This window comes from Pyricularia grisea, assembly GCF_004355905.1.
Source record: "Pyricularia grisea strain NI907 chromosome Unknown Pyricularia_grisea_NI907_Scaffold_1, whole genome shotgun sequence".
NCBI lineage: Eukaryota > Fungi > Ascomycota > Sordariomycetes > Magnaporthales > Pyriculariaceae > Pyricularia > Pyricularia grisea.
Genome location: NW_022156716.1, coordinates 2817408 through 2829331, shown reverse-complemented (window position 1 = coordinate 2829331; position 11924 = coordinate 2817408). Strand labels below are relative to the sequence as shown.

The window sequence follows — 11924 nt, the reverse complement described above, 5'->3', positions numbered from 1 at the left end:
GCGATTTGACGGGCTTGACGGGATGATGATGGCAATGTTGGTGGGCCCTCCCTTTTTTTTTCCCCTCTATGGAGCGCCTTTCTATTAAACGACCATGCGTGAACATCCAGGTTTTTTTTGGGGGGGTTTTTTTTTTACTACCACCAAAAAAGAATGGTTCTGTTCTAGTGTAGTGCCTCCTTCAGTACATACTCCGTGCTTTTTCTTCACGCATGCCAATTCTTTCCTGGCGATTGCCAGCACATAACCGCCCCGGGGGCCGTGCTCCGCCTGGACCCCCTGCTATCCCTTGTTACCTTCCTTGTTCGTGGGCCGGGCAAGTTGGTCTGCAAGGTTGATAACCTTAGCTACCTTGCCTTATAGTCCAGTCCCTCGAGACTAGGCACTGCAGGTTGGGTCGCGAAACTCCATCCATCCAATCCAGCGAGGTCGGGACTGGAACTGGCATCAGGTTGTAAACCTGTCGGCCAAGCCCAGCCATATCGCGGGCGCATACGGGAGGGGCTGTGCGGAAGTGACTTAGGTGGGCCCTCTTTTGTGGTAAGACCTCTCTCCCCTTTAGACTGCTTCAACTGGACTGGACTGGACTGGACTTGCTTGTTTCCCCGACTCGAGCTTGCACCAAGAATGAATTCTCGGAGCAAATAAAAAGCAAAAAAGGGAGAGGACAGAAGCAAGCCAGGATTGCCTGAGGATCAGGCGTTGTTCAATTTCTCAAATTCAGTAGTTCTGCCGAGCCAGGAAAAGGTGGCGGCAGATGGTCTTTGTTTGGGCCGCCGTAGGCTTGGAGCATAATGATTGGTGTTGAGGCATCGATTTTTGACCGACGCGTCTCGTCCAGGCGCGTCAGACACGACAGAGGGCACGAATGAATGAATGGTCCTGACTAGGTGCCGAGCGAGGAAGACGTCACGACTCACAAAGTCGAGGGCATGCATCCATTCCACTCCCCACTATTTCGCTTATACCGGGCAAGCCGTGATATGGATACTAATTGGGTGTAATTGCTCCACACTGACACGCTTCCCTGCTTCACCTCCCTGCAGCCTGCAGTAATTTCAACCTAATATACTATCTGCCCTAATTGGCTACCTACCGAGTAAAATCGACAAACATTGCCCTGAACCTTTCTCTGGCAGCTATACTCTTATCATTTAGTTGGCTGTAGTATTTACCGGGTCCATAATGGATTTGCCATGCTATAATACTCTCGTATGGAATCTTGCCAGCCGCTCGCCATTGCTCTTTGGCGCCGTTCTCGAGGACAAACTGGCTCTCGATCCCGCCAGTGTAGACATAATAAATCCAACCAGATTGTTTTTGTTGAGTCGTGGTTTGAGTGCCTGTGAAATCGGACGACAGTATATCGCCTCTCAGCAGGCCTTCTTTAAATTGAACTTCATTGATATTGCGCGTGGTAGCAAAATAAAGTAGAGTTGGGACGGCAGCTGTGGTAGAGATGGAAGAGAGTAAAGCGAAAACAAAGTTTAAGCCGCGCTTTTTTTTTTTTTTTTTTTTTTTTTTTCTCAAAATATGACGCTGAAAATTAGTGTAAGTTTCCAGGGGCTGGAAATAAACGAATGTACTGTAAAGAATGAGATATCAGTCCCAAAGATGTGGTTGGATTGAAAAAAGAAAGCACAAATTAAATCTGCAAATCATGAGAACTAAAAACGCAGAAAAAAAAGTCATAATAAAAGCCCTTTTAGGAAAAAGAAAAAGAAGGAACAAAAAAAACCCCAGGTAGTGAAAAGTAATGGCTTTTGTATGCTATTTTTATAAAGGAAATTATTTTAACAGACTCTGCCTCTGACCACCCATCAAGTGAAAAAAAATTCGACTCATCCCGTCAGGGGCATTATATTGTACCCGCCAGTTCGCATCGGTCATGCTGGACGGATGCATGAACGCTGATATAGACGTAGCATTCACACGACCAAAAGTACCCACTTGGCATCCTTGTGCACATATAAACAGCCGGATAGTCCTGGTCCACTAAGTGACCCAAACCTGGAGCCCCTGCATAAACGTGCATGTATCCTTTTCACGCCCAATGCCGCACAAAACCCGTATAGCGCTGTGATTTGGTAACTAAGATATCGACGTGAACGCATGATGCTATTGACACGTACGGCTAATAAAAAATTACCATGGTTATCGGCTATGTCGGACCACCTTTCTCAAAGGCCAACAACCGACTCATGCTCAGTCCAAAACCCGGCCAGCAACTGCGGCGCCACTCTTGTCCTTAGTTGTAGTTTTCTTGAGCGCTCTTCCAGCCTGAATTTCACCCAAGAAGCCTGCTGGCCTACCTCCTGCGGGAGCTGAAGGAGGTGCGCTTGAGGAGCCGGCAGCTGGTGGTGGAGGCGGCGGTGGTGGCGGGGCACTGGGTGCTCCTGTGGGAGGCATTGGTGGGGGAGGTGGCGGTGCGCCGGGTGCTCCCATAGATGGCATCGGCGGAGGGGGTGGTGGCGGTGCTGGAGGTGCCGATGTAATCTCAGGGGCCGGCGATGGTGTTGAAGGCAGTGGGGGCGCCGCCGCAGCCGGTACCGGCGGTGGCCCGGGCGGTGGAGGCGGAGGAGATGCCACCATTGGAGGTGATGCTACTGCAGTCGGAGAAGAAACTGACTTGTTATCTGCAGCGGATAGTGGACGAGGAGGGCCCATGGTGCCAAACAGGATGGACGCAAGCTGCGCAGCGCTGGTTCCACCTGGTCTGTCATCGTCCGAGTCATCTTCATCATCGTCCTTGTCAGATCCCCAGCCATCGTCCGTGTCAGCTCGCTTCCGTGATATCGGCGCCGGGGCCGCCGCTTGTGGCGCCGTCATGCGGTGGAAGGGGTTGGTTGACGCCTCAGGCGCGGCCTGGGCCGGGGCTAGAGCAGGAGCCGGGGCTTCCTGCTGAGGCACCGGAGGCGCTGCAGTCTGCGGGGACACGGACGTGGTTCCCTCGGAAGACTGTGACAGCATCCTAAAGTATGGGTTGCGGCTTTCCGTCTTGGGTTCTGCTACCTGTGGAGGAGGTGACGGCTTTCGCTCGAGCTCCTGACTTCCAACGGTTGGCGTCGATGCTTGAGGGGTGATTTGTGCCGGCTCGTCATCGTCCGAAGATGAGTCCTCATTCATCGCTTCCAGTTGTCTTTGGAGCTCTTCCTCCCGCCGCTTGGCGGCCTCGATTTCCTGTCGCCGTGCGGCCAACTTGGCTTCCTTTTCTTTGGCTTCGGCAAGAGCTGCCTTCTTCTTGCGCTTTTCTTCCTCCTTTTTAAGTTTGCCTTGGCGAACCTGTTCCTCGAGTGCCTTGAGGCGCGCTTCGGCGGCGCTGTTCTCCCTTGCCAACTCTTCCTCCTCAGCCTTGGCCTTGGCTCTGTGTTGTTGTTAGTATTGTGAGGTACGCAAGTAGAAATTTAGAGGCAAGGTACAATAATACTTACTCCATCTCACGCATCTGACGTTGCTGTTCTTCCTGTTCTTGTGCCAGTCTTTCTTCCTCGGCCTTCTTAGCAGCGTTTTCCCGGTCAGCAGCTGCCTTACGGCTTGGAGGAGGTGGCGGCGGTTTGGCCTCAGCCTTCGGCGCGGGCGCTGCCGGCTGGGGCGGCCCTTGCTCTTCCGCAAGCCTTGCTTGTCTCTCTGCTTCGCGACGAGCATCTTCTTCCTCGGCCTGTCGAAGTTTGGCAGCGCGCTCGGCTCGCTCGCGCTCCATACGTTGCGCTGGCGTCTCCCCGCCCTTGACAGGGGCCTTGATGCCAAGAGCTGCTAGCCTTTCTGCCATGCGCTGCTCGGCTTGCTGCTTGATAAAAGCTGCCCTTTCTTCTGGGGTCTTGTAAGAGGAATACGAGCCTCCAGCGGAGGAAGCTGATGTTGGAGTGCCGGTCCGAGCAGCCGGGGCAGATGGACTTTCGTGTCTAGGAGCAGACTCGGAACGCGGGGGGTCGCTGGGAGCTCCGGAACGGTCTGCACGACGATCCTGGGCTCTAACTCGCTTCGATCGGCTAGAGCGCTGCAAATCGAAAATGAAGTCGCGAACCTCATCCTCAACCCCGAGAGCATCCTCCCATCTACGCCGTTCGTGCTCGTTATCTGCGGTTGGACCACCGGCTTGAAGGCTGTCCTCAATGCTTCGGGCAAACTCTTGAACACTCTCTTCCACGTCTCTGACCATACGCTCGTTGTTCTCCTTCTCGGTCCTGGCCTGAATACTCTCCTCTTCCAGTCGCTTGGGAGCATCCGTATCCTCACTGCTTACGTCAATCTTCTTTCCAGTCAAAGCTGCTGTGCGTTGCTGCATCATGGCCTTGGCTCTAGCCTTGAGCCTGTCGGACTCTGTGACAGCGCCTCCGGGACCAGTGCCAACGATTGCCGGTGCGCTAGACGGATGGGCCTTGGCGTCTTTGAGCCTGAACAGTTCTAGGCGGGCCTCAAAGATAGCCTTCTCGGTCTTCCTCACCTGTGATGCAAGGTCTGGAATCGAATCCTTCAAGTTCTGCAGCTGTCGCTTCAAAGCGCGTCTCTCTGCGTCAGAGTCGCCGCTCGGGAGAGGTGCGTCAGGGTGTGAGTCAATGTCCTCCTGGATTCTTCTAATGCGTCGGTAAAGATCCTCAGCTTCCTTGCGGTCTCTACGATCAAGAACATCATCCTCCTCAAGTGACTTCTCGTCTTTGAAGTCCATGGCGTCAAGTAGGACCTGCTTTTCCTTGATCTTCTTCCTCAATTGTTCAATGCTCATATCATCGTTTGAGCCTACCGAAGAAGGAGAGTCTGGCCGTGGGGATCCATTTCCGATCCTGCGACGGGCGCTAGACTTGTACCCAACAGCATCATCGTCATTCTTAAAAACGGTGGCATCTTTGCGCGAGCCAGTTGGAACACCACCTTGGCCCCGGAACGAATGAGTCTTTAGATAGCTGACCCCTGTCTTTTGGGGCAAGAGTGCAGCTCCTGAGTTCTTGCGGAAATCAGACTCTTGATTTAGCATGTTCTTCATAGTCCCAATGGCCTCGTTGAAGTTGCGTGTGGACGGCGGCACAAGCTCCGGGGGCAAGCTGTTAGGCAGAGGATAGCCGTTCAGCTTTCGGTAAATCAAATGCATTGCAACTGCAAACTCGTCCAAATTAAGACGTCCTTTGTTTCCGTGGTCTGCCAAAGTCCAGACGCGTTCAAGATCGGGTTTTTCGAGTCCACTCTGCCCAAATATCTCGATGGCCTGGCTGCCGGCAATGTAGCCCTTGTTCATGCCATCCCAAGCCTTGAACAACGCATCGTAGCGGGTCTTCTCATCTTTGGTTATTGCCCACGGGATGACAGCGTTACCCTGGAGGCCAGCAGTGGTGAAGCTCCCTTGCTCCCGCCCCTGCTGGGGCATCATGCGAGCGTGTAGGGCGTCGATATTGGGCAGACCAGTCGAAGGGGTGTTGACCAGACCCCATTGCCCGGGTCTTCCGGTTGGTTGTGCGTTGAGTGGCGCTGCCATACCTCCCATCCCACCGGGTCCCAACCCAGTTGGCATTGGAGGAATAGGCGGTCGGGGTCCGGTGTAACCAGTTGGTTGCGGGTTTTGCATACCAGGATAACCTGTTTGCTGCGGCAGCAAGCCTCCGTTCGCCTGTGCCATAAATCCTTGTTGGGCTCCGGGGAATCCAGTCATTTGTGCCTGAAGCAACTGGGAATTCGATGGCTGAGGCTGCGGGTGCTGGATGGTAGGGGGCGTTGCCGTGTTTTGTCGGACGGTAAAGTCAGGGGCGTTGGTGGCCGAGCTGGCATTGGCGCTTTCTTCGGCAATGCTAAAGTTGATGATATCCACCATGCTGGACACCTCATTCTTTATATTCTCGGGGAGCGAAGAGGGTAGGGACTTGCCATTCATCTTCAGGTTGCAAAGATACATGGCCAGGGCGAACTCGGGGAAGTGAAGCTGTCCCGAGCGCGTTGTATCTGCCAATGTCCTGTTGGTGGCAGTTTGGCCATGTTAGTTGCACGCACTTCTGTACCAATCAATCACCGATGGAGAATAAAAATGGATAAGTATCACTCACCAGATCTGGGATAAGTATTCTCCATCAAGGCGAGACCTCATCAAGATGTCTCGTGCCTTTTCACCAGACATGGTTGACTGTCCATCACCAACCGCGGATTTGAACAAAGTCTCAAACTTGGCCTGGTCTTGGGCGGTGATGAAGGATAATCTGATGTTGGGAATCTTGGGTCCCTTACTGGTTTGTGCTGGCTTAGAGGCAGACTGCCCGCCAGTCTGGAAAGAGGCTGCCATTTGACTGAAGCCGGTAGGCTGAGGCTTCACTGGTGCTGCGGTTGCTGAGGGCGCTTGCAAGCTCGAGGAAGTTGTCGATTGGGAGCTTAAGAATGAAGCCGATTGTTGAGGCTGGGGAAGCTGCTGCTGCTGCTGGAACTGTTGCTGGAACTGTTGTGGAATGGCTGGCATCGGAGGCGCGCTACCTTGAAACCCCTGCTGCTGCTGCCCAGGGAATCCAGTGTACTGGGGCTGTATCTGACCCGTTTGCATTGGCTGCTGCTGCATGGCTGGATATCCGGTATACTGCTGCTGGAGCGGTGCTTGGGCGAAGCCGGTTGGCTGAGAAGCGAAAGGGCTTTGTTGAGGCTGCTGCTGCTGGCCCGGGCCAGCATTGAAAGAGCTTCCATACTGTTGTGGACCCGGGCGCATGCTATTGCCGCCTCCGAGAAAGGAGTTGGAGTTGGAGTACATGATGTCGTCGTTGGACAGTGACGGGAGATACCTCGCGAGTCTGTCTGTAGCTTCACCGGCCAGGCTGGCTGGAGGTGTTGGAAAGCCTCGCGAGGATCAAAACTTCTGTTCAAGAATTATTAAATGAGGGCTACCGTATGCAGTTGAAATGATAGAAAAGCGAGATCGGCGAATTCAAGAATTCTCGCTCGCTCACTCGCTGCAAAATGATGACAGCTCAGTGTTACAATCTCTGGTACGTAAGGCAGAGTAATAATTAGGTAGGTAGTTGGCTGCTGTTTCTGTAGCAGCATGGGGAGGAGGGCGAAGCTCGGATCCACTGCCCTTCCTCGGCAAATTGACCCACACCAACGTAATCAGAACTTGTATGTGACGAATTAAGCCTGGTTGCGCATTGAGAGACGAAAACGAGACCATGCGCATTCACAAGGTAACCTTCCAGCTTGACCATTGATTCGTACGTCGTAAAACAAAAACCTTTTTTCTTTTTCTATGTTACTGGCTTATTTCTTTGTATCTTCAAGAAGACTATAAGCTCTCTATCTTGTGTTGAACTGATTCAGGATTAACGATGATCAAAATCAAAAGCTGACTGCGTCTTCTATCGTTAGGTGGGGTCCCAGTAACGTACCAGCGAGCCCGTTGGTCAGGCATACGTACTACACTGCTGGGATGTGAGCACCTCAGCGCAGGCGCGGCTTTCCGTTGGTGCGCCGGCATGGAGAGGCGCTTTTTGCAGCCTGGCTACTGTAAGCTGGTCGTATCAGCCCAATTGGACTAGGTAGGTACCTACCTACTTTACCTCACAACTGTGCTATAACCAAAAAAAAACAAAACCAAAAAAACGGTTGTCTTACCGGTCATATATTACTTGATTTATTTTTGCTTCTGGCTCCCAACTTTTTGTTGTCTTGATTTATTTGGCGTTTGCAAACAAACATACGAAACCCCTCTCTTCACTGTCTTCAGCACGCGCCCAAGGAATCCCACGCCTGCTGACGACCATAAGTACCCTGTCACCCCTTCGCGGGGTTAAGTACATATTGGAGACAAAATGGAAACGCCTCTCACGCCACCACCAAAAGTACACAGGAGCAGCTGTTCGTCTCCTGCCCTGGTCCCTCCGCCTTCGCCTGGCATTCATATCGATTTGGCTACGGGCGAGGCAACACGCAAAGAACCATGCGACACCCGTCCGGCATTTCCTGCCAATTTGTATGTTTCCATAGGGGTTCTCGTTCTGTGCATAGCTTGGAAATTTAAGCACCCAATAGCTTGGAAATCTAGCAGCTTGAACAAAAGCCGACGAATGTCCAGATATTCTAACTGTCCGCTCGAAATTTTTGGGTGTCTTTTTCATTTAGGTCAGCTCCTGCCGTACCAACAACGTACCAAAGTCCGATTCGACAGCACAGAAGAACGCCTTCGCAGCATCGCGAAGTCAAGGTTAGCGCCGTCCTGGCTAGGAATCGACTACTGGTGCCTCTGATAGTGGTCATGTTGTTTAACACATCATATAGGAAACTTTGAATGCGCGATCTGAGTATACCAACGACGACGAGGATGGGCGATCACACCAGACAGTCAACCAGTACACAATCAAGGAGGAGATCGGAAGGGGCTCTTACGGCGCCGTCCACCTGGCCACCGACCAGTATGGCAACGAATATGTATGGCAGTCAGAGTTTGATCCGATGGGGCAACCCCTATCTCTGGAGGGTCATGTGGTGCCTAACTGATTTCCTCTGTTTTACAATGTACAGGCCGTAAAGGAGTTCTCCAAAGCTCGGTTGCGGAAACGCGCTCAGTCAAACATTCTTAAAGGCCCGCGAGAGCCAGGACAGTTTCCTCGGATGTTCCAATCCGCTATTGGTTCACGATTGAACGAGCACCGAACTGCTGAAGCCAAGGATGCGCTTTACTTGATCCGGGAAGAAATTGCAATCATGAAGAAGCTCAACCATCCAAACTTGGTCCAGTTGATTGAAGTACTCGACGATCCAGAGGAAGACTCACTCTGGATGGTGCTTGAGATGTGCAAAAAGGGCGTTATCATGAAGGTGGGACTCGACCAGGCTGCAGAGCCGTATAGCGAAGAACAATGCAGACACTGGTTTCGCGATCTGATATTGGGCATTGAGTACTGTAAGTTGGATGCAAATCACCACAATCCTTTGCGACACTCATTCCACAGTTGCTAAGATTTTTTTTTTTCAATAGTGCACGCGCAAGGTATTGTCCATCGAGACATTAAGCCGGACAACTTGCTTCTCACTGAGGATGACATACTGAAGGTTGTTGACTTTGGCGTTTCCGAGATGTTTGAGAAGCCCAATGAGATGCAAACAGCCAAATCAGCTGGCTCACCGGCCTTTCTCCCACCAGAACTCTGTGTTGCCAGGCATGGGAATGTGTCTGGTGCAGCGGCCGATATATGGTCAATGGGTGCCTCCTTGTACTGTATGCGGTACGGCAGGATACCATTCGACCGCTCGACCCCACTGGAAATCTACGAAGCGATCAAGACGGAACCACTCAAACTTCCAGCCGACGAGAATCCCGATTTTGTTGATCTTTTGAGCAGGATCATGCAAAAAGACCCTGCCCAGCGTATCAGAATGGAGGACTTGAGGGTAAGTTGTTTAGCGCCCCGTATATGGGATGGGAACGAAAACATGGATGAAAATAAAGGGGCTAACTGACTGTATGGCGCGATAGGAGCATCCCTGGGTTACCAAGAAGGGAACAGATCTTCTCCTGAGCAAAGAGGACAACTGCTCCGTGATTTTGGAGCCGCCAAACGGTCTTGAAGTCAATCACGCATTTACGAGGAGAATGAGCCATCTGCTCTGTGTAGTAAGTACATGAGCGAATTAAGTGATTTCTGTGCAGCAAAGCCCTGACAAATCACGCAAACGTCCAGATGAAAGCAATATCGAGGTTCAAAAGTCTGCTGTACTCTAGGAGTATGCCGGGAACTCCTCAGAGACCAGTGGAAACTCGGGCCAAAGAAGCTGAAAATCCAGCTGAGGAGAAGCCGAAACTGTCGCTGTTACCTAGCGTCAACGATGTGTCTAGCAGAACGGAAGCTTCGCCCAACCTAGAACAGGCTGCCGCTCTTGTGGCAGAACGCCACAAATTTTTTGACGCTGGTCGAGCGCTGGCCGGTACGTCCAAGGGACAGGCTCATGATCCTACTGACGTGGAACCCCTATTCCTTGGGATCGGAACCGGTGGCCGCGACGACTTTGCCGGGAATGATCCACCTGCCGAAGAAGTATCGGAGTCACCTGTCGCAGTCGACTTCAACGTTTACGACAGTGCATATAAAAGTGAAGTCGACCGCATCAAAGAGGAAACCAGTGAGCGTCCGCCCACGATGTTTCTGACCCAACTCGTTGACAAAAGAGAGTTATTTCGCAACGACAGCGACATCGTCTCCACAGCCGAGAGTAGCTTGGACAGCAACGTTCAAGGCCAAGGTTCCGGTGATCTTGGCAGTTCTAGTGAGGGCAAGTTATCAGACCTGACGATAGAGGACGCTAAGCAGGTTCTAAGGTTACCGGACAGAGAGGAGTAACGCAACACGGCTCGTAGTTTCAAGGCATCAGACAGGTACTCCCCTCTCCCGTTGCAACGACAGTAACGTACTTTTTTTTATCCATGCCAAGATTGGCAAGAAAAATCATAATAAGAAAACAGCCACCGCATCAATCGTAACATTTTGAAAGGTCGGCTCGGCCAAGCTCGGCATTGCCCCTCTTATGGTTGGTGCAGCGTTCCCAGTGGATTGCATGATCAATAATCTTTCCGATCCAATTGCGGGCTTGGGAAATGTGCATGGGCAAGACATGGATATCAAAGACATTTTCCGATGAAACTAAGAAATATAGGCGTTTACGAAAAATAATAATAAAATAAAAATAAAAATAAAAAAGGTGGTAGCCTTTGAGCTTGGCAAGAGGCTTGTTTGTGGGATATGACGTTTGTTATTTGTGACAAGAATGAATACGTTTTCATCATCACATGGCAAAATCACCCACCTACGAATTAGGATCAACAGTGCTGTTGCATCCCGTTGATGTTGGCTTGCCGCCGGGAGCGGTCTTCCGTTGCAATTGTAAAAGCAACAAAATGCACTTATGAGTACCTTACCTAGGTACCTATGTATTTATAGTACATTTTAGCATGCTGTGTAACTTGTCTAACCCGGCCAAATTTAATCTCATCCCAGCATTGTTGGAACCGTCCGTTGGGTGCGAGAAGCGCACGTGTAGAGAATATTGGCTCCTTCTAGACCCGAGCAAGCCTGGGCAATTTGGTAACAAGCAAAAGTCGGGATTTACGGATCATTACCTACAGATTACACAACCAACTTTGAGAGTTTTGTACAAGTGGTACAAAAAAATAAATGCCTCATATTACAAGAGCAAGAAGCGCTACCACAAGGCGGGGAAGCGTGTCTGGTTGCAGATTTCGAGCCCGAAAGAGTGGAATTGGGATCCATTTTTCAAAGTCGTTCCAAATCCACGAACATGGGCTGCCTCCGGCCTTTTTTTTTTTTTTTTTCGTCCGTTTTTATTCTTGCCGCCCTCGTCCATCTCAAACAATCCCTGTTCCACAGAGACCAAGAATGGAGTAAGTTAAAGTACTGGTAGGTAAGTTACCTACCAATCCTACCTAGCAAGCTAGATAGTGTGGTAAGCTTGGTTGGTCAAAGGTAGGGATTTTAGTCAGCAAGCCACAATCTTGGTTCTTGTCGCAGATGCAGTGCTTTTAAGTCAAATCTTCCAAGTCCTGATGACGTTGAGGGTCTCGCACACACCCAGATTAGACTCTTGGTCTGGGGATGGATTGAGGCTGGCGAGGGTTCATGTTTGTTTGAAGTAACGACCGACTCGTACTCTGTACTACCCTTCCCCCTTCAACATTGACCGCATATTTACTGGCTCCTACCTTGGGTTCTCATCCCCACTTACTTGCCAACCTAGGTACAGAACTAGGTAATAGGCTAAGCTACAACGAGAGATGTATTGGAGTCTGTAGTTAGACTGATTATGGAGACTATCTTACCGGTATTACCTGGGGTACTATTTTCAAACCGTCGGTACACCTTCCAAGGGTGAGGTAGGTACAGTAAATAGCGCCGCCGGCTTTTTTCTTTCTTTCTTTCTTTCTTTCCCCCTCCTGTCAGCCAGCCCAGGCCAGC

General features: G+C 51.2%; 3 protein-coding genes across 3 annotated transcripts; 1 reads left to right on the top strand and 2 right to left on the bottom strand.

Moving 5' to 3' along the window:
* Positions 1-1092: 1092 nt before the first annotated feature.
* PgNI_00826 (uncharacterized protein) lies at positions 1093-1497 on the bottom strand (the record flags this gene model as incomplete). The annotated part of the gene is made up of 1 exon (XM_031120903.1): positions 1093-1497. A coding segment is annotated over one exon (405 nt), but the record flags the coding sequence as incomplete, so codon positions are not given.
* On the bottom strand, positions 1498-6901 carry PgNI_00825 (uncharacterized protein). The gene is made up of 3 exons (XM_031120902.1): positions 6030-6901; positions 3432-5939; positions 1498-3364 (listed from the first exon to the last, which is right to left on the bottom strand). The coding sequence occupies exons 1-3, from the start codon at positions 6713-6715 to the stop codon at positions 2206-2208; spliced, it is 4353 nt and encodes a 1450-aa protein (XP_030985939.1). The 5' UTR covers positions 6716-6901; the 3' UTR covers positions 1498-2205.
* Positions 6902-7572: 671 nt separating this feature from the next.
* On the top strand, positions 7573-10711 carry PgNI_00824 (uncharacterized protein). The gene is made up of 7 exons (XM_031120901.1): positions 7573-7930; positions 8080-8161; positions 8236-8385; positions 8479-8860; positions 8936-9348; positions 9434-9571; positions 9639-10711. Exons 1-7 carry the CDS (start codon positions 7770-7772, stop codon positions 10293-10295), a joined length of 1983 nt encoding a protein of 660 aa, XP_030985940.1. The 5' UTR covers positions 7573-7769; the 3' UTR covers positions 10296-10711.
* The last annotated feature ends 1213 nt before the right edge of the window (positions 10712-11924 follow it).

Excerpts from the sequence above, each read along its gene's own strand:
- PgNI_00825 (XM_031120902.1), bottom strand. The coding sequence starts at position 6,715 with ATGTACTCCAACTCCAACTCCTTTCTCGGAGGCGGCAATAGCATGCGC. Across the intron at positions 5,940-6,029 it reads GAATACTTATCCCAGATCTG|GACATTGGCAGATACAACGC; the intron begins GTGAGTGATACT and ends TGCCACCAACAG. Across the intron at positions 3,365-3,431 it reads CGTCAGATGCGTGAGATGGA|AGCCAAGGCCAAGGCTGAGG; the intron begins GTAAGTATTATT and ends ACAACAACACAG.
- PgNI_00824 (XM_031120901.1), top strand. The coding sequence starts at position 7,770 with ATGGAAACGCCTCTCACGCCACCACCAAAAGTACACAGGAGCAGCTGT. Across the intron at positions 8,386-8,478 it reads ACCAGTATGGCAACGAATAT|GCCGTAAAGGAGTTCTCCAA; the intron begins GTATGGCAGTCA and ends TACAATGTACAG. Across the intron at positions 9,349-9,433 it reads TCAGAATGGAGGACTTGAGG|GAGCATCCCTGGGTTACCAA; the intron begins GTAAGTTGTTTA and ends ATGGCGCGATAG.